This window comes from Barbus barbus (genome assembly GCF_936440315.1).
Source record: "Barbus barbus genome assembly, chromosome: 21".
NCBI classification, from domain to species: Eukaryota; Metazoa; Chordata; class Actinopteri; order Cypriniformes; family Cyprinidae; genus Barbus; species Barbus barbus.
The window spans coordinates 23,891,144-23,912,515 of NC_136749.1; the positions used below are offsets into that span (position 1 = coordinate 23,891,144).

A 21,372-nucleotide genomic window follows, 5' to 3' on the forward strand; every position below is an offset into this window, starting at 1 on the left:
ACTATATTCGTATCTGGTTTCTAGCTGGGCATTAGATGGACCAAGCTGGTTAAAATGGCTTTGTTGTCAGCTTTTCCAGTCCCCCTGGATCAACTTGAGGCTAACTGTTTATTTCCAAGACATATTGAGGATATGGATCATTCCTTGTAATCAAATGTTTTGATTATCATCCTAGCCTAGATCTCCAACTGTCCACAAGATGCCTATTGATGCCAGTGTGATTTAAGGCCTTCATAACCACCTGTTAAGTGGCATATGTCACTATTCTCAGGTCACCTCTTTTGATTTATTTTAAACTTTGCATGACTGATTGCATTATGTCACAAGATTTCATGTTGTATTTGAACATATCCATAAGCATGGATAATGACAGCCCCCCCCCCCCCCCAAAAAAAAAAAAAAAAGAAAAAGGGAGGGGTGTTCTTCATAGATTTTTACATGGATGCTTCTCTAGAATTTTAATTTGGCATCTTTTTCCATTGTGGAGAACTGATATTTTGAGACATTGTGGCTTTAATAAAATGTGTGTATATACACTGGTCAAGAACTGATACCAAGGAAACACTTGGGAGTGTTAACACATTATAGGGTTAATTGTTTATTGGCTTATGTAATTTTTTATAATAAAAACATAGGTTAGTGTTAGAAGGCTGTGTCATAAAAGACAAATGCATTTTCTCAGTGTATTCATATCAAATGCGTAATTTGTTTCTCTTATTACACAAGGGCCAAGACATTATACCAAAAACACCATGGTTGATGTTTATTATTTAAGCCATTATTCTTTTGCACAATTTTGTACTATATACAATAAAGTATTCTTCATTAAAAGTCTGTATTAATGGATTGAATTCCAATCATGTTTTGGTGATTTTTAAAGTACATCTGACAATGACAGTGCATTTAAAAAGCAATTTATCCTCTAATATCTAAACAGACTATACTGATTAAAGGAATAGTCCACCCAAAAATTATAAATCTGTCATCATTTACTCACTCAAGGATTTCCAATCCTATATGACTTTCTTTCTTCTGTGGAACTTGAAGATATTGGTAACCAATTTCAGTGACCATGGGCTTCCATTGAATCGTCAATGGGAAACAAACCTCTCTGATTACCAACATTCTTCAAAATATCTTCTATTACGTTCCACAGAAGAAAGTAAGACATGAGATTAAGGGTGGTGATTTTCATTTTTGGGTGGACAATCCCTCTAACTATGCTATGCATATTTTATCAAAATGATGCAATATATCAAACCGCTCAAACGCAGTGCTTTACACGTGCCTTAACGGCTCAAATGGACAACTTACCCTTCAAAACCTCTTATCCCTCTTCGTGCAAATACTCTCACACAGATGTGATGCAACTACACGATGCATCTGAAGATCCAGCAGAGAAGGCAAATGTTAGCCATGTTAATCTTAAATCAGAATTTTGCTAAACCGTCTTTAATCTTGTTTCAGAGATTACTGTCTGGTGAATCTCCAATCATTTGTCCCCTCATAGATGTGACAAGCCTGGAGGGTCCAGTTTTGAACCCAGGGGCTGTCCAATTCCCATAAGACCTTGGGAGGAGGGCAGATGGCCTGGCTTTAGCATTTTTTTTTATTATTTCAATGTCATTTCAGTGGAGCAATAGCAAGATTGTTATTTATCACAACAAAATATGTCGCCCTCCTCATAGGGCCTCTGGTAAACAATGCATTTCATTTTTTTTTTTTCACAACATGTTGTAACAGAGAGAAACCTTCTGGAGAGTGTGCCAGTCACATGTATGTGCAGGAGGACAGGACATATGTGTATGTTCACCTCACTTTGAGATTGTAAAATACACTATTCTGTGCCATAAATGTAACTGAATTTAGTGCTGAAATTGTAGTGCTATATTTCATCTTAGTCATCCCATATTTTATCCTAATAGAGTTGATGGAATGCTACATTTCTACAAGTGTTTGGGAAAAGTGGTTTTCATTAATCCAGAGTTCTTGTTTGTCCATTTATGCCCTGCAAAATAAGCCAATTTAAACCGACGTTTATGAGGTCATAATGAAGGATGCGTGTCTGGCATCCCAAAAAAAAAAATACCCGGAATTGCTTCCATAAAACTGGCGCATCATACTAGGAGGAAGGTCGCATTACTCTAATTTGCCTTTGCTGGTGGCTGTTTGCTTGCATGGAACATGTGAAAGTCACATATGATGTATTACTTTAATTTGTGACAGTTATATTCATTAAAGTACATAAATTAAAACCGTTGGAAACATTGGGAGAAAAGGTTATACATGTATTGTGTGCTGCATTGTGTCCAGCAGCATTTTAAGCAGTTATTTACTCCTCTTCAGATTCCATAACTGCTCTATTTGGCAATCAGTATGCCGTTTTTACAGGTCTGTCTGTGCTTGAAGAAAATTACCCTAAATATATCACTTCGGTGGAAACCAATGCGAAAATGAGAAATGGCAGCCAAATGTCAGAACAGTTGATCAGAGACACAATACCCCTCATTATACATGGCAGAGATGCAAAGGATAAATTGCATTCAATGACTTCATATGCCAGTGATCTAACATGATAATAGTGTCTGAAAGAATAAAAGACCTAAAGTGATTATATTCAGTGCTGATTCAGGCTGGTAATACTGTAGATAGGCTCAGAGAGTTCATAATCTTACTTTCATGAAGAAATTTCAGGCTTTTGTGTGCTGCATAATTACTTAAAGCATTACAAATGAAAAAAAAGAATGGATAGGAGATATTTTTTAGTGCATTTAAACTACCTACAGGCTTAAAATTATTTTCTTAAAGAAAAAGTTCACCCAAAATGTAAAATTTATTTACATTATTCTTCTGTTTTCCTTCATTTCCTCACACAAAGCTATCATATGGCTTCAGAAGACTTCGATCCATTTGAACAACATTTTGTGGTGCTTTTTTTGTCCTTTTATAATTTCTTATTCACTTTCATTATGTGGAAAAGAGTGGCCAGAATATTAAAAGATTCTCCTTTTGCAGATGAAAAAAAAATCAATTTCTTTCATTTCTTAATGTATTATTCCTTTAAGCATTTAAAGAGATGGTTCCGCCAAAAAGAAAAAGAAAAAAAAAAATCTGAAATTGTATACTCATCCTCATGACAACACATTGACTTCCAATACATTAGGATTTTATTTATTTTTTTTCCAAAATGTGCAGATGAAAAGCTGTGGGAAAACACTTTAGGTTTTTAAGATCTCTAGGCTCTCACTGTCTGTCCTAAGATTTCCTGTCTTACATTTCTTCAGAAAGATAAAAATATTAATGAGAGTTTTATCTAGCGGATCTGGTGCTATTGCTACTCAAATCTTTGTCCACTGTGCTATATAATGCTATAGTATTCAAATGGCCAACGAGAAACTAGATGCTAATCATAATTAGTTCTTTTCATGTTTGTGTGGTTTTTCAGAGCAGAAAGACTGAGCCAAAAACTGTTCACACAATCAAAATTGCTTCGAACTCTGCTGTTGTTCTTGAAGCTCAACAATGAAGTAAATCAGAGGACAAAGAAATGCGTTTCCCTTTCGAGGGAACTTCGAACTGCATCCTCTAGGGGTCGCTATGGGGAACGCCGTCAGCGTGACCCGTGTCTGAAGCATACATACAAAAACACCACATGTTGGCCGGCATCAGCCTATGACGTCACTACCGGCGCGACCACAGTATAAAGGGGCGCCGGGAAAATACGTCATTCTCTTCGTCTTTAGTGACTGTTTTGTTTGAAGCGTGCATTCCACTGGTAAGAACGATTTTCTACTACTACTATGGCGAGCACTAGCAAGGCGTTAAGAAATGTGTGCATCCGTGTCCTCGTTATTTGACACCTGATGACACACACGATCTTTGCGTCTTTTGTTTGGGCGAAGAGCACGCACGCGATGTCCACAAGGGGGCAATTTGCGTGCACTGTGAGCTTTTTTCTATGAGAAAGCTCCGCTCTCGTCTGTCTCTCTTTTCGAGGAAGGAGGGACAGCCATCTGCTTCCCGCGGTTCAAGACCCACTGATGCCGAGGCACGGAGGAGAATGAACTCGTGGGGTTCGCAGGCGGATCTGGCTGATAAGTTAGAGAGGGGGCTTTCCTTCTCGCGCTCATCGGCTGATCCAGAGGCTAGTGCTCTGCTGGGTTATACCCAGGAAGAGCAGGAGATGTCTGAGGCTTGACTTGCCGTGGTAGCGTGCCAAGATGGTGGCGCCGTGGGGTCACCTATGAGCATGCCACTCCCTTCTAGGCATCTGATGTGCTCTTCTTGTTGGTCGAGCTAGCATTGCTCCTCTCACTATAGAGGGTCACCTATGAGCATGCCGCTCCTTTCTTTCAGCAGCCTCAGGTTGTTAGGCCTCTCTATGCCTCCCTGTTAGGTTGCTCTCCTTGTTGGTCGAGCTAGCATTGCTCCCCTCACTATAGAGGGTCACCTATGAGCATGCCGCTCCCTTCTGAGCATCTGAGTTCCCTCTCATGCTGAGAGTCAAGTTCTCCACTCTCCAGAGCTCTGTCATTCAGCAGCCTCAGGTTGTTAGGCCTCTCTATGCCTCCCTGTTAGGTTACTCTCCTTGTTGGTAGAGCTAGCTTTGCTTCCCTCAGCATAGAGGGTCACCTATGAGCATGCTGCTCCCTCCCAAGCATCTGAAAAGATGGTGTTTACAAATCCATGTTATGGTAAGTGCGCACGCTAGTCTCTGTGCACTTTCTGAAAGCCACGTTGTGGTAAGATCGCACACCAAGTGTTTTGCGGTCTTTCTAAAATCCTGTATGGTATGGATTACGCGCTGTGGCTTCGTGCCCATTCTTTGAGTCGGTCAGGCACTGGTTTCAACTTGGGCCCCACTCCTATGTACCTATGTATCCCCAGTGATACTACATGAACAGGGTGTTGCCACCAAGGATCTGTTGAGACAGTTCCTTCAGCGAACTCTTGCAGAGCAAGCAGTAGCCCCTGGGTGACAGGCCAAGACTTAGTTACTATCCTAGGCGCTTGGTCGTATCCCCTTAAAGGAATCTCTTCTTCTGATTCCAAGCCTTTGAGCTCTACCCTGGGTCCAGGAGGCCCGGCCCCTAACAGGTAAGTTCTGGGGTATGCAGCTCAGGCCTTTGGGCTGAAGGGGATAATGTCACTGACAGCCGTCGTACCGTCCCAGGGGCAACTCCCTTAGCCGGGTAGAGTTGGTACTTAGTGCTCGCCTTTTGTGCTTGGCTTGCACTCCCCTCAGCATGGTGGTATTCCTTTCCCCATAGCGACCCCTAGAGGACGCAGTTCGAAGGTCCCTCGAAAGGGAACGTCTCAGGTTACATATGTAACCATGGTTCCCTGAGAATAGGGAACGAGACACTGCGTCCTCTAGGTTCGGTGCCATGCTTCGGACGCAAGCTTCAGACGAAGAAGTTAATGACATATTTTCCCGGCGCCTCTTTATACTGTGGTCGCGCAGGTAGTGACGTCATAGGCTGTCGCCGGCCTACATGTGGTGTTTTTGTATGTATGCTTCAGACACGGGTCACGCTGACGGCATTCCCCATAGCGACCCCTAGAGGACGCGGTGTCTCGTTCCCTATTCTCAGGGAACCATGTTTACATATATAACCTGAGACATTCTGTTCAGTCTGATGTTCACTTGGAGTCAAAATGGGATAAATGGAATTTCATCCAATTATACTGGTCTTAATGAAACACTGAGATCACAAACAGTTTAAACAGAGATCTTAGTGGCGGTCAGCAGTAAACCAGGTATGGATCATGGGTATTCAATAATTTGGACATGTTTTGCAATGGCATGTGTTTCATTTGTTGCCAATTATCTGTCACCTTATAAATAATAGACATGGTATTTGCCTCGGGTTAAGAAATGAAAAGCAATTCACCTTGGCAACCGAGGCAGTTTAATCTCAAGATTCGAATGTGCATACGAGGATCATGATGGGCCAACAGAAGCTGTCAGTTCCATTTTAGAGGTGCAGTGCAGCAATTAGAAACTGTTTTCAAAATGCATCACATCTCCACTGGCCAGAAAGAACAACCAGTCCCACTTTATAATAGGTGGCCTTAACTACTATGTACTTACATTGAAATGAATCATTTGATACAATGCACTTATTGTGTACATACATGTTTTTACACTGTACATATATATTTAAAAATACCTATATGTAATTGCATCTGTAATTAATTTCTGTAATTACATTTATAATTACACTGTTGAGCCATCCCTTACACCTTAACCCACCCTTAAACCCATACCACCAAACCTGTCACTAACCTTAAACATATCCCAGCTCAATAGCAGCAAAAGTGTTTGGATTACATTGTACTTATTTTTTTAAGTACATAGTAGTTAAGGCCACCTAATATAAAGTGTGACTGAACAACCTCAACAAATGAAAGGTAAACTTGTACTAACTTTCTGAAAACAACCTCTACATCAGCTACTAATTAATTCTGAGAGAATTAGATAGAAGCGAATGTCATGGATATTAGACTAATGAGGCACAAAAATAAAAATATTTTATATAAAACCAAGCAAATGTCACAAAACTGCACAAAAGAGGGATATGGAAGACCATTTATGCCATAGGATAAATAATAATAATAATAATAATAATAATCATGACTTTTTATCTCACAATTTTTTCTCATAATGCTGAGTTTATATATCACAGTTGAGTTTTTTCTTGCAACTTTGATTTTTTTTTTTTTTTCCTACCTAGAATTCTGAGTTTACGTCTAACAATTCCGTTTTTTTTTTCTTCTCAGATTTCTGGATTTACATCTCACAATTCTGACTTTTTTCCCCCTCAGAATTCTGGGTTTACATCATGCAATTCTGTGTTGTTGTTTATTTTAATTGTTTCTGCCACATAATAAAAAATAAAAAGCAACACTTTTGACTTTTTACACATTGAAAAGTCTGGTATTTTCATACAATTGTGAGTTTATACCTTTTTTTTTATTGTGTAATGAAAACAGGTTTCCATAAAAATGTGATGCTTAACATCTAAACGTGAAAAATCAGTACATAATGCTATAAAGCATCGGATGAGATCCCTAAATTGGCCATACAGAAGGCACCTTCAAAGTACATGTCAGGATCAGACCGCGTCGGCTCACTTTTAATAATAAAAAAAGATTCAGTATATGACCTTGACATATCTCAGTGAAGGAGGCAATTATTTGCGAGTTTTTCCATGATAATTACTTGTCATGTGTCTCCTTTCATTTCAGCACCTCCATTCAAAGGGGCAGAACTTAATCACTGACCCCCAGCTGACTAGTTAAGATTTGGGAACAGAAATTAGCTTTGAATGTGCTTATTATCTATGAGAAGTAGACTAACGAGCTCCAGATACATTATTTGTGTTTTACAGTATATGAAGCTTCATTGTCTTAAAAGTATGTGTGCTTTAAACCAAATCATTTGAACCCTATAGGAGCTCATTAATCATTTGTACATTTGAGCAGATTAATGCTATTAGAATGCATATTATCTATGCATATTGTCTAATTATGTTTATATAAGTGCAATTGAAAAGCTTTTCTAGTCCCTGTTCTTATGTTTAATGAATGAGAGAATTTTAATAATCATGTCACATATGTGTTATTTCTGAATCTAAACTCATCTGGAAACACAAACTTGTTTAAAAAAGCATCCTAAACCAGCCTAAGCTGGTCTTAGCTGGTCTCTCAGCCTAGCCAAGATACTTTAGCTAGTCAGCAAGCACATATATTTAGCTATGAATACGAAAAACTTACATATATATTGCTCTCTGTCCTTTATCAAAGCGACTGAATGAGTTAAGCAAAGCAATGCAGAGGACCTCGCTCCCAGCAAAATATTCTCTGCAGTTCATGAGCAGTCACAAGCAGCCAGGAGTTGTTTTCTTGTCGATCAGATAAGAGCTTTTGTGGCAGTGGGAGGACTGTATTTTTCATTACTAAATAAACTCATGATTGTGCATGTACTGTCCTCAACATAGCTTTAATTTGGTTTTGACAGTCAGATAAACTCCTTTCCCTCACACATCTCTGGAGACAAGAAGTTCATTTGCCCACAGGTTTAATGGTCTTGGGTATGGAGTGAAAAAGCGATGCTGTTGCATGGATAATTATTACAGAAATATTTGGCAATTAAAGAGAGCCATTACTGCTGCCCGCATGGAGCACTCACTACTTCCTGATTTTACATGAACACCAGAAATCGCAATTTAAAAAAATAAATAAACGTGCCACTAGACGGCGCTCTACGCCATTAATAAAGTGAATAGGAGAAATACCATCATTAAAGAATTGTACTCAATAAATAATTAAATTTCTAATCAAATTAAACATTAAACATGGAATCTCTTTAAATCAAACTTGTTCCAGCACAGTGCCACTAAAATATGCCACCTTGCATCACACTTGCAGCGTGAAACAGTATTGGTTGAGGGCATGTGACACATTCCGCACCTATAAATATGTAAAATTGTTGACAATTTGTTCCCAAATGTCTTAAATAATTGAATTTATTACAAAACGTTTTCTACAGACCAAGTTGGGAAAATATGTGCTTCAGTTCATGCCACCAACACTATGCAAATACTTTATCAAATTCAAAACAGTTTAACATAGTTTTTACTTTCTCTCAAAATATGTTTGGAGATATTTGTTGTTGAGTTGAGGTATGTTTTAATTTAATTTAATGGACTGTTTTGATTGTGGTAATTGTTTGTGAAGCCTGGAAATTGAGTAATCGAACACTTTACTTTCCGACATGAAAAAGGACAGGAATACTTAAACATTCTGAACATATATAGAAGCTAGATAATTTATTACAATTGCTTGGTTTCTCTGACAGGGAGCTCACCTGAAACAATCAGATGATGATTTAATCAAACAAATTAATAGATCTTCCTCCATGATCGTATATAGAGCTGAAGGGGCAGCACTGGATTCCTCTTTTGTAGGCTGGGGTGAAACACATCAAAGTCTGCTTTCCTCACTCTCTGCAGGTAGTCCTCCAAAACAACCTGAGGGACAGAACACAAAGAAGCTCAGAAACTATTTATTTAATTACTTTTGTGCAAGCCTGAAGGATGATACATTATTGAAAGAACGTCTCGGGTTACTCGTGTAACCCTTGTTCTCCGAATAGGGAAACGCCCCTGGGCGTGCCGATTGTCTGAAGCCCTTATAGAATCACGCCAATTCATTGACTGATGGTGCGGATGCGTCTTCGACGTTCTTACGTTGCCTCCTTATACTGGCGAACACGCCATCTGCTCCTCAGATTTCTCTGCCGAAAAGGCCCCTGTTGGCAGAGTGAGGAGCTTGGCAGCAAACGCAGCGTCTCATTCCCTATTCAGAGAACAAGGGTTATGCGAGTAACCCGAGATGTTCTCTTTCATAGGTTCACTCAATGCTGCGTAAGCTAAGACGCTTTGGGAACGATATACCAAACACGCCAAGCTAAAAACACTGCCCTATCTAGCCCGTTTACGAACCAGACAGCATGCACGGCTGGTTCAGATAAAGCCTGGGAACCCGGAGCCGTGTCAAGATCCAAGTTATAGAACCTGATAAAAGTGTGCGGAGAGGACCATCCTGCTGCTACACAAATATCTTCTAGGGGGACCCCTCTAAAAAGAGCTTGAGCAACTCATAAGGCAGTGAAATAGCGTCCTTCACCCAGTGAGAAATTCTGTGCTTCAATGTGGCAAGCCCACGGCGGCCAGCACCACAACATACCAACAACTGGGGAGATTTCCTCCAATGGCTGGAGCGGTCCACATAAATCTTCAAAGCTCGGACAGGACAGAGCATGTGAAGCCTTTCATCCTCGCCGGAAGCAAACGGAGGAGGATGGAAAGAGTGAAGTGTGACCACCTGAGAGCGAAACGATGCGGATAAAACCTTGGGAACATAGCCAGACCTAAGCCATAAGGTCACCCTGACCAGACCCGGGGCGAAGTTCATACATCTCGCTGACAGAGAGAGCTTGCAAGTCCCCAACTCTTTTTAAAGACGTTAGCGCCAACAAACGAGTAACCTTGAGAGTCAGAATCCGTTCTGGAGCTGAATCTAAGGACTCAAATGGGGCTACCATTAGACCCTCAAGGACGACAGATAAGTCCCAAGAAAGAACTCCAATGGGGCGTACTGGTCTCAGACGCCGGACACCATGCATAAACGCAGAGACCATCCGATGTCTCCCCAAGGGAACCTCATCCAGCTCTCTCCGAGCGCCGATGGCCACAACATAAACCCTTAAGCTGGTAGCAGCTGGCCCTGCCGCAAGTTTCTCTTGCAGGAACTCCAGCACTGAACCAATAGGGCAGCTAACTGGGTCCACTGCGTGGGCTAAACACCAAGACTCAAAGACATTCCATTTGGAAGAGTACAGCTTCCTAGTAGAGGGGGCTCTGACACTAGCGATAGTCTCCTGAACCTCAGCAGGATGACCAAAATTCAAAACCTGTGGCCCTGGATGGGCCACACCCACAGCTTCCAGATCTCGGGTTGAGGGTGCCAGATCTTGCCCTGAAGCTGAGAGAGCAGGTCCTGCCTGATCGGAATCTCCCAAGGGGGCCGATACAGAAGAGGAATCAGCTTCGAGAACCACATTTGGGATGGCCAGAACGGGGCTATGAGTAGGAGACAGACACCGTTCTCCTTCACCCTGCACAGAACTGCTGGAATCAGCTTGACGGGTGGAAATGTGTACAGTGTGCCTCATGTCTGGCCAAGGGTGAGCGAACGCATCTATGCCCAGAGGTGCCGGGGAACTCAGGGAGAACCAAAGCGGGCATTGGGACTCCTGTGACGCAAAGAGGTCCACTTCCGCTTTGCCGAACAAATCCCAAATCTGGGCTACCGTTTGACGGTTCAACATCCACTCCCCCGACCTGAACTTCGGTCTCAACAGAAAGTCGGCTGCGAGGTTCAAGACTCCCAGGACTTGAACCGCTCTCAAGGAGAGGAACTTGTCCTGAGCCCAAAGGAGGAGACGGCGTGCATGCCTGTTTAGGGTGCGCGACCGTGAGCCCTCTTGGTGATTTACAGTGGTGTGAAAAAGTGTTGGCCCCCTTCCTGATTTTTTTTGCATGTTTGTCACACTTTAATGTTTCAGATCAAACAAATTTAAATATTAATCTAAGATAACACAAGTAAACACAACATGCAGTTTTTTTTATGAAGGGAAAACAAAATCCAAACCCACATGGCCCTGTGTGAAAAAGTGTCTCTCTGACTGGGCTCCCCAGACCGTGGTCGGAGGGGGATGAGCCGGGGCGCTGCTCCTACTGGCGGTCTCCTTCCTGGGCAAGGAGCGCTCTCTAGACAAGGAAGAGGAGGGGGGTGTTAGAACGGTCCCTCGTCCTCCTGGGCATAAACTGCCTGAGGGCAGCTGACTGAGACTTGGTGGACCGAAACTTCTCCACTACAGAGCTGACTGCCTCTCAAAATAGTTCAGTTTGAGAAATGGGGGCGTCAAGGAGAAAAACTTTCTCCTTCTCAGAAATCTCTGTGAGATTAAGCCATAGGTGGCGCTCTGCAGCTACCGAGCCCGCCATAGAGCGTCCTACAGCACGAGCAGTGTGCTTAGTGGCTCTCAGGGCCAAGTCCGTGGCTTTACGGAGCTCTTTGACTGCCTCTGGAGTCAGGCCGCCACCCTCATCCATCTCTTTGAGGACATACGCCTGGTAGGCTTGGAGGATGGCCATGCCTGCCTGACCAGCTGCAATGTAGGACTTCCTGGTAAGGGCGGAAATGGTCCTACATGGTTTGGTTGGAAGGAGGGGGCAGGACTTCCATGAAGGCGCAAAAGATGGCGAGAGGTGAGAGGCAAGCATGTCCTTAATCACCGGAATGGCGGTATAGCCCTGCGCCACAGAACCCACTAGGTTGGTGAAGTCAGAGGCTGCCGCGTTAGTAAGGCGGGAGGAGAAAGGCTGTTCCAGGATCTGGAGATCTCGAGATGCAGATTGCTGAAAAACGGTAGCTTCCTCCATTCAGGCCTTGAATTTGTGCTGCTAAGGAACTGCTCGTCGAGTTTAGACGACTGAGATTCGCGGGGCTCGTCGGGCCAATCAATAGAGAGCTTTTCAGTGCCGCACGAATGCACGTCCACGAGCTCTAAGTAGAAGGGCGCGCTTCCTGACGGCTAGGCAGGAGAGCATCGGCTAAAGCAGGCCCGAAATACTCAGAGCCGGACGCTGCTGTGAATAACACGTCATCTAGCCCGAAAGAAACGGCGTCGCGTGCCTCCGGGCTAGGACATAAATACTCATGTGCAAATTCAACCGGAGAATTCACGCGCACGTGCTCAGGGAGAGAAAAGGCAAGGCCTGTCTGCTCGCTCTCCATCGCCTCGAGCTCCACATCCGAGCCCCAAGTCGTGGATTCGCGGAGGGCCTCAGTGGACTCCGGAGAAACGGGAAAAACGGATGACTCCCTCTCAAAAACCGCGAGCCTACTGTGGAGGGTTTTGAGACGGAAGTTTTCACAGAATTTGCATTTCGAGATGCCGTAAACCGCCTTGCGTGCGTGCGAGAAACCCATACATTTAACACGCTTACTGTGCGGGTCGTCGCTCACAATGAAGCGAGAACACGGCGGCTGACAGCAACGATACTCCATGGCACTTCACCGCAAAGAGAACAGAGTTCCACTACTGTAGTCGCCGAAGTGCAAACGAAGAAATCTCAAGAGAAAACGATCGAAATTGGGCCAGAAAAATCGCAACAGAAGGGCTAATATGGCCGCTTCGTGAAGGCAGAGAAATCTGAGGAGCAGATGGCGTGTTCACCAGTATAAGGAGGCGACGTAAGAACGTTGAAGACGGCATCCGCGCCATCAGCTAATGAATTGGCGTGATTCTATTAGGGCTTCAGACAATAATGCCCAGGGGCGTTTCCCAAAGCATCTTAGCTTACGCAGCGTTGAGTGGACCTATGAAAGAAACCTTAAAAGCATAAAGAAAAAGAACCAAAGGCAAATATCATACAGCTGGTAATTTTGGAAGTAAACAGTGACAAAACACAGCAAAGCGTTTTTAAAATTTATAAAGAAAGAATTTAAATGATCATGGTATTGTGGGCTTGAGATACAGCTGCAGGAGAAAGTATGCAATTTATCTGGGTTTTTGCATAATAAAAAGTCACAACAATAAATACATAATTTAATAAAAAATTTAATTATATTATAATTATTATTATAACAATTTTTTCTTTTCTTCGTTGAACATACACAACTGTTCAAACATTTGGGGTCAGTAATTTTTTTTAATGTTTTTGAGTCTCTTATTCTCACTAAAACTGCATTTACTTGATCAAAAATACTGCAAAACAGTAGTGAAATATAAGTAAAATATTATTAAAATTTAAAATAACAATATTCTATTTAAATATACATTAGAATGTAATTTATTCTTGTGACAAAGCTGAATTTTCAGCAGCCATCACTATAGTCTTCAGTGTTACATGATCCTTCAGAAATCATTCTTATTTGGTGATCAGGAAGCATGTCTTTATTAATGTTGCAAACAGTTATGCCGCTTAATATTTTTTGTTGAAATAATATTTTTCCAGGTTTCTTGTATAAATAGAAAGTTCAAAAGAACAGCATTTTTTTTTATTATTTTAATGTTCCTTGCTGAATTAATGCATTTAATTTCTTTCAAAAAAAAAAAAAAAAAAAGTTAACCACATAAAGATTCACAGTACAGAGTGGGAAAACACATGTGAATCCCTAGGCTATTGACTTAACCGAACAGTTTAATAAAAATATTTTTAAGTTCACAATTCGCAACAAGAACACCTAAGGGTTCACATACTTTTTTCCTGTGACTGTAAATGAACCCAAAAACAAAGTGCATTCCTTAAATGCCAAACCTTACAGTAAAGTCCTTTCGTGAGAACACAACTACGATTAACACCAGCCAAAGCAAGTGGAGCGCAATGTCACTAAACGGCCTGCAGGGAAACGATAGCTTTAAAGAATGCGAATGACATTTAAACACAGCCACAGGGATGTGGAAATGGAAAGTAAGAGCAGAATATTACAGTGATGTAAAGTGAACTAAAAATGCTTTACAGGCCATTTAGTTCACAGAAAGCATTTCATTGACCGAAGCAATCGAAACACTGAAGCGTCGGCAAACAGGCTGAAATTGGACTGAAAATTACAGACTGCCTCCCTATGCTTTGCCTCGTAATACGCTAAGAGTTATTCCCTCAGCTCCTCTGAGGCGGACTCCCTTTAAGAGAAATGACTGTAAAAGAGTAAAGAAGGCTTAAGATGTGTAATCAGACCATGAGCTGGTAGTGGTGCCTCCAGGGGGCAGGAGTCATGTGGCTCGATGGGGCTCCGCCTCTTTTGAAGGCAGAATGAGGATAAGCCATGAGCTTCTCTGTGTCACATCACATTAGTGAGGCGTAGGGAGGGGAGAGGAGCTGAAAGAGATGAAATTACTCACCGTTTGCAGGAAGGCAGGCATGGCCGCATGTGGAACATTCTCGCTGAACGATCTAGCCTGAAAGACAGTGTAGTAACGCGTCAAAATATCAAATACTCACAGCTGAGCTATATAGTACATCACACAAACCTATCTAGGTGAATCAAATTAGGTCAAACAAACCTGGACATTTTTCTTTATTTTTATAACAGTCCATAATCATTCTCAATAGTAGTATATGCTTTACAATTTCTGATCTGAATCTGCATAAATATTGTATTAACACTTCAACATTTTAGAGTACTTTCTCATGTTTTCATTTTATTTATACAGTGATTCTTTTTTTAAATTTTTTTACTGCATATAGTAACGAGAATCACCACAGAGAATAATAGGAATCACAAAAAACTGTTAAACATCTGAATGCACTTCAGTATTATGGGGAAAACATACTTACCTATGACGAAAATCAAAAATATGGTATTTTGAGGGGGTGAAACGTGACTCAGACATGTTTCCATGACTCACACTAAATTTTAATCCACACAATTTCATCAAAAGTTAGATTAAAAGTATTAAATTTCAGATTGGCCCTTGTTTGTGATTTAAATGTGGTCCTCCTCGAGGTCATCTGACGCTAACCTTGATTCACACCACCTGACCAGACATGCAAAGTGGGGTGAGCAATATCTGACGAATTCTCTGATTAGCATTTCCTCGAGATATTCCCTGTGGTTACACTAGGCTTTTAATAAATTCGGTAATGAGGAGAGGGCAACAATCAAGGGTCATCAGAGCTGCTGGTGGAGGAGGGGTGCTAGCGCTTGTGAAATCTAATGAAGTTAGTATGCAAATTGAAAATTACTGGGGAACATACAACACAGTCAACATCTGCCATCTGATTACTGATATTAAACTAAAGGGCTGAGCATACGTGTTGGAGATGGACATGGGCTTGGCTGGCAATGTCATAAATGACGTCCCTGGCGTTTTGGTCCCTGCTGCCACGGATGAAGTCCTCTTGAGATGCTCCATGCTGGGTGAGAAACGGTGAAAATGCATTATCAGTAACCCTCTCCTGATAGATAGAAAAATGAGCTTGATGATACCACAATCCTTTACTCATCCCACCATATTTCAGGCACCATCACAACAATACACCTGTATTTTACCCAAAAAATCTAAAGAAAAAATATATATATGTCATATTTTCAATACTATTAAGAACATTTCCTCCTAAATTCTTATTACTTTACACATATCAAATTATATTATTATTATTTGATATATTATATTATATATTCTCTCTTATTTCTAAGAAATGTTTTTTTGTTTTTTTCAGTACATTAATTTTCACTTCACTGTAGGGGGAGGATGTGCTAGATTCGCAAAAATAATGGCACGATACTGTCATGATCATATATATAATAATATAATTTCACAAAAATACTTTAACAGCAGAAGAAATTTGAATGCTGGATGAAAATGTGACTGTATGCAGAACATGAGGTGATGTGTTTACGACTCGGCATACCAACACTTCTTCAGAAGAAATATTTACTGAAATTGCATTTAGTTATATGTGAGAAACTACTGATTCAAACGATGACATAAACAAACAAGTGTGAAATTCCTCCATCATTCAAGTGTCCCCTGTGACTGCACTGCCTCGACTAAGATCTGAACAAACAAGAATAAATTCACGATAGCAAGTGATCAATAAACACATACTGCAGAAGCTTTCATTTAGCGTCTAATTTAAAAGCCAATTGCTCCTCAAACAAAAGCTGTATGACAGAATAAAGCACTGGCACGGCAATCAACATCATGAATAACCAGGCAGTGTAATTGGCGGGAGGCTATCATTGATCTGTTCTGATTCATGAACAGGGGTTTCACGCCAAACAGGGCCCTTAAACTGTGGCAAAAATGGCTTGCAGACACCCAGAGGCTTGTACTTACAGTCTACCTAACAAAGAATCACCAACACCCTTGCATTGTTTTACAAACATATTTGGCTAATCTTGACAGGTTGCACATTAATATTGTTTACAATTCCCAGAGCAAATATTCTCTAAACAACTGCAATGTAGATAAACCTTCAAAGATTTGCTGTCTCTTTTAATTCAACATAATCCAATGCCTTATTAAAGACATCAATTACAGGTTTAAAAGCTTATCTGTACATTATTGCCTCCAGGAAGGAAGTTCCAAAATGATAAGTAAACATAATTATTTAGAAACTTCCTCGTGCTACAATCAAATAACTACCTATGAAGTAGCAAAACATTTAAAATCCTACAAATAAAGAAGTGTTTATTTCAAATGTTTAAGTGAGCATTTAATAACCTCAGAAACCAAACATATCCACATTGTTTATGGTGAATCAACAGTGCCCCCTTTTGGTGAATGTGCAATCATACAGCAAACAATCTACATAACATAATTTCATTTTACTACTGTACACTGACTCTAGCTGAGATTAGTCGAGGATAAACGACAGATGATATTCTTTTCTTTTGTTACACTAAGGGCAAGATCTTCTAAATCCCGATTCTAATGGCTTGTTCATGCTGAAATGGTGACAGATGGCTGAAACAAAGCCCATGGGTTTGGGCTTAGCAGACAAGAGGGCACTGGAGTGGACAGCTTCACCCACATATATGCTGACTGGCACATGGATTGTCTCTAGTCCTTCACTAGTGCCTCTGATGGCAGAAAAGCATGGAATTACATGCAGCAACAGAGATGACAGGATGATAGCCGATTTACCCACCAGCATGCAGATGTCCATGGGCAGGTAGACCTTGCGTCTCCTGCTGTTATAAGGAGTTGCCCGAAGGCAGGTCAGAATGCCCTGGGCTTTGCCAATGTGGCTTGCGGCATGGTCTGCATGGACATTTTTCACACCTACATTCAAAAAGATAATTCATAATATAACTGTTTTGCTGTAGTTTTATTCAAATGAATGCAGCCTTGGTGAGCCTTTCAAAAACATCTAAATTCTTGCCTTTAAACTTCGAATGGTAGTGTAAATATACCAGCAAACCCACAGTGCAAATCAACAAAGGATAAGACTAAGCTATAATAACATCATTTTAATAGTTCCTTTCAAAATGGCAGCAATGAATTCCGTTATCCGTTACCGAATACCGTTATTTTTTCCTTTTACAAACACAGTAAATAGTGACTGAGGCTGTCAGGCCCTAACATTGCACCGAAAATCTAAAGTGTTTCACTGATGATAGTAAGTCATACTGTCCTCACAACGCGAGGCTGTGTAAATGATATAATTTTAATTTTTACAACAACTAGGCCTATTGCTTTAAGTTGGAGATAAGATATGTCTGCTCACCAAGTGTCTCCAGAAGCAGGTAAAGAAGAGAGGATTGTGTGTTTTCGCCATAGGCCTCCAGCTCCTGAAGGTTTCTGTACGCTTTGTCCTCCAGATCTTTCTCCTTTTCAAAACAATGTTTTTAATACAATTGCCAGAGGACAGTATTATGTGCATAATATGCCGACTCACTGAATGACAGATTAATGTCAAGAATTAGCCATGCATGTCTCTCGGACAGCTGTCAGAGTTATTTAAAGAGAACTTTCCAGTATGTTTTTACTCAAATATTAGGACAAGTCTAATTACTTACTCTTTCAGATATCATTCTTAACATCCACCTCCTTGTTAATGTGTGCTTCCTCACTGCCTGAAAACACACAACAGTTATAGTATATCAATGCCCAATATTTTGAAGAATGCTATGGTCCAAATAACATTGGACACTGAATGTCATTATATAGATATATTTGTCAAAAATGTGTTACACAGAAAAAAATAAAGTCATACAGACATCAGTCATAACAACATAACTGTTGTTGCCAAGTTTGGGGTTGGCAAGTTTTTTTTCCTTCAATATTTTTGAAAGAAGTCTCTTACGCTCACCAAGACTGCATTTATTTGACAAAAATACAGTAAAACTGTAATATTCTGAAATATTATTATTTAAAATGGTTGTTTTCTATGTAAATATATTTCCAAATGTAATTTAGTCATTTAGTGATGACACGCTGAAATTTCACCAGCCATCACTCCAGTCTTCAGTATCACACGATCCTTCTAATTTACTCATGAAACATTTCTTATTATTATCAGTGTAGAAAATGTTTGAGCTGCTTAATACTGTTTTTGAAAACCATTATACATTTTCTTTTTCACAAATCTTTGATGAAAAGAGTAAAAAAGCAGTAATTTGAAGCATTATTAAAAATCTTTTGTAACATTAGAAATGTCTTTACTGTCTGTTTTGAGCCATTTAATGCATTAAAGTCAATCAAATTAAATGCAATAAAAAATTAATGACCCCAAACTTTTGAATGGTAGTTTTAATGTAAAGTATGACAGAATCTTTCTTTTATAGAAGGAAGACCCACCCCCCACAGTTCTGCACCGACAGGCTGGGCTGGAGGGTCATCTCTGTAAATATCCTCTACGGCACTCTTCCAAAACTGCATTCGCATTAATCCAATGGTTTTCTGAGAAACGGAGTCCTTAATCTAAAAGAGTAGAAGCAAATATATGAGTGTTACTTTAACTACAGGCACTTATATGTCTCAAGAGTTGGTTTTCATACTATGATTCACAGTTATAGCTGTACAAAAAGTTAATTAGTTTAAACCAAACTGACTAAATGAGTTTGTGCATTGTTGCACTTATTAGTTGGAATACCCGCCTGTGCCAGTTCTACATTGAACGCCCTCAGTGCCAGTGCAGATCGACGAACAGCCTCAGGAAAAAGCAATGAACACAAAAATCCCTCATAGTCCCTCTTCCTATTGATGACAGTACAGTATTATTCACTCAGTGTGATCTGTAGTGTCATTAACCTACATTTAAAAAACTAAGCCTAAACAGAGACTGAAATGTTTGTAGGCATGACAATTATTACATGTCTACTTTATAAGGGTCAATGACAAATAAAGATTTCCTCATTTTAAAAAGTCCCAGAAAGTTTTCATTAAAGTATCTCTGGACAGATACAGTTGCAAACTTTCAAAACTTTACATACACCTTTCAGAATCTGCAAAATGTTAATTAATTTACCAAAATAAGAGGAATCATACAAAATGCATGTTATTATTTATTTAGTACTGACCTAAATAAGATATTTCACATAAAAGATGTTTACATATATATTGAATTTATCAAAAAGGCAGCGGCTATTTGCACTTAGTGGAAATAGACACTCCATTATAAAAATGACCCCATTCAAAAGTTTACATACACTCGATTCTTAATACTGTAGTGTGTTGTTACGACATTTATTCAGCTAACACACTTTATTCCATCAATTGCCTCTTCCTTCACATCTGCCACATCCTTCTACACACCATTCCTTCTCAACATGTTAATAGTTGTTCCCTGAACGATCCAAAGCTGCGTTTTCTTTAGTGATAGTTGTTCATGAGTCCTGAACAGTTAAACTGTCTGCTGTTCTTCAGAAAAATCCTTCAGGTCCCACAAATTCTTTGGTTTTCCAGCATTTTTGTGTATTTGAACCCTTTCCAACTATGACTGTATGATTTTGAGATTCATCTTTCCACACTGAGGACAACTGAGGGACTCGTATGCAACTATTACAGAAAATTCAAACGCTCACTGATGCTCCAGAAGGAAAAGCCAGGCATTAAGAGCCAGGGCGTGAATTTGAACTTTTTGAATTTGAAGATCAAGGTAAATTTAACTGGATTTGTCTTCTGGAAAACATGCAAGTTATCTTCTGTAGCTTCTGAAGGGCAGTACTAAATGAAAAAAAAAAAATGACATTTAGGCAAAACAAGAAAAATATACACATCTTCATTCTGTTCAAAAGTTCTTAATGGCTGCCTACGAAGGCTCTTAATGCATGGTTTTTCCTTCTGGGTGCATCAGTGAGCGTTTGAACCTTCGGTAATAGTTGCATACGAGTCCCTCAGTTGTCCTCAGTGTGGAAAGATGAATCTCAAAATCATACAGTCATTGTTGGAAAGGGTTCAAATACACAAAAATGCTGGACCTGGGACCTGAAGTATTTTTCTGAAGAACAGCAGGCAGTTTAACTGTTCAGGACAAAAAAGGGACTCATTAGTAACTATCACTAAACAAAAAACACAGCTGTGGATCATTCAGGGAACAACTCAGTATTAAGAATCAAGTGTATGTAAACTTTTGAACGGGGTCATTTTTATAAATTCAACTATTATTTTCTCTTGTGGACTGTAAACATCTTTAATGTGAAATATCTTATTCAGGTCAGTACTAAATAAATAATAACATGCATTTTGTATGATCCCTCTTATTTTGGTAAAATAATTAACATTTTGCAGACTCTGAAAGGTATATGTAAAGTTTTGACTTCAACTGTACATTACCTAGATTTTAACAACTGACATCAATTTCAACCATGAACTTTAAGCACAAAAACATTTGTGTTTGTATATATATTGCATTTGACATTATTTAAAAAGGGTCATATTCTTATTATTCTATTTGACAAAGACAATGAGAAAAAAAGTATTGTGGGATACAAGTCTTCACAGTTAAAATGGAGATGTATTTGCTTCTAGGTAAAACTACTAAAAGTAAATCGATTTTTAAACTAATAACTTACCTCACAATATCAATACAGTACTGTTCATTGTGCTGTCCAGTCGAATTTGTTAATGCTCTCGTGCACTTGATCTCTGTTGGCCTCTGTATAAATGTGGGATAGGGAATCTTTTTGTGGAGAGAATTTTTGGTGGCTAAAAGTCCATTCTTTATGTTTATACTGAATGCCATTGTAAAACCCCATGCATCTAGGTATCCTTGAGCTGTACCTCCTCCTGCGCGTGCATCATATTACAACTCCCCTGTAAACAAGCACTTCTGATAGTACGTT

The 21,372-nt window shown here is 40.0% G+C and overlaps 1 protein-coding gene across 3 annotated transcripts; it reads right to left on the reverse strand.

Annotated features, from left to right (window-relative positions):
* Positions 1-6,981: 6,981 nt before the first annotated feature.
* LOC306887452 (NADH dehydrogenase (ubiquinone) complex I, assembly factor 6-like) lies at positions 6,982-21,344 on the reverse strand. 3 transcript variants are annotated; one of them, XM_079445177.1, is made up of 9 exons: positions 21,103-21,344; positions 19,186-19,285; positions 18,887-19,009; positions 18,106-18,162; positions 17,814-17,916; positions 17,235-17,368; positions 15,393-15,494; positions 14,480-14,536; positions 6,982-9,035 (listed from the first exon to the last, which is right to left on the reverse strand). In XM_079445177.1, the coding sequence occupies exons 1-9, from the start codon at positions 21,270-21,272 to the stop codon at positions 8,907-8,909; spliced, it is 975 nt and encodes a 324-aa protein (XP_079301303.1). In that variant the 5' UTR covers positions 21,273-21,344; the 3' UTR covers positions 6,982-8,906. The 3 variants fall into 3 exon arrangements, 2 of the variants coding, with proteins under 2 accessions (XP_079301303.1, XP_079301304.1); XR_013785681.1 differs by having other exon boundaries at positions 8,809-9,035; positions 14,480-14,641; positions 14,763-15,494; positions 21,103-21,330; XM_079445178.1 differs by lacking the exon at positions 19,186-19,285 and having other exon boundaries at positions 6,988-9,035; positions 21,103-21,314.
* Positions 21,345-21,372: the final 28 nt, after the last annotated feature.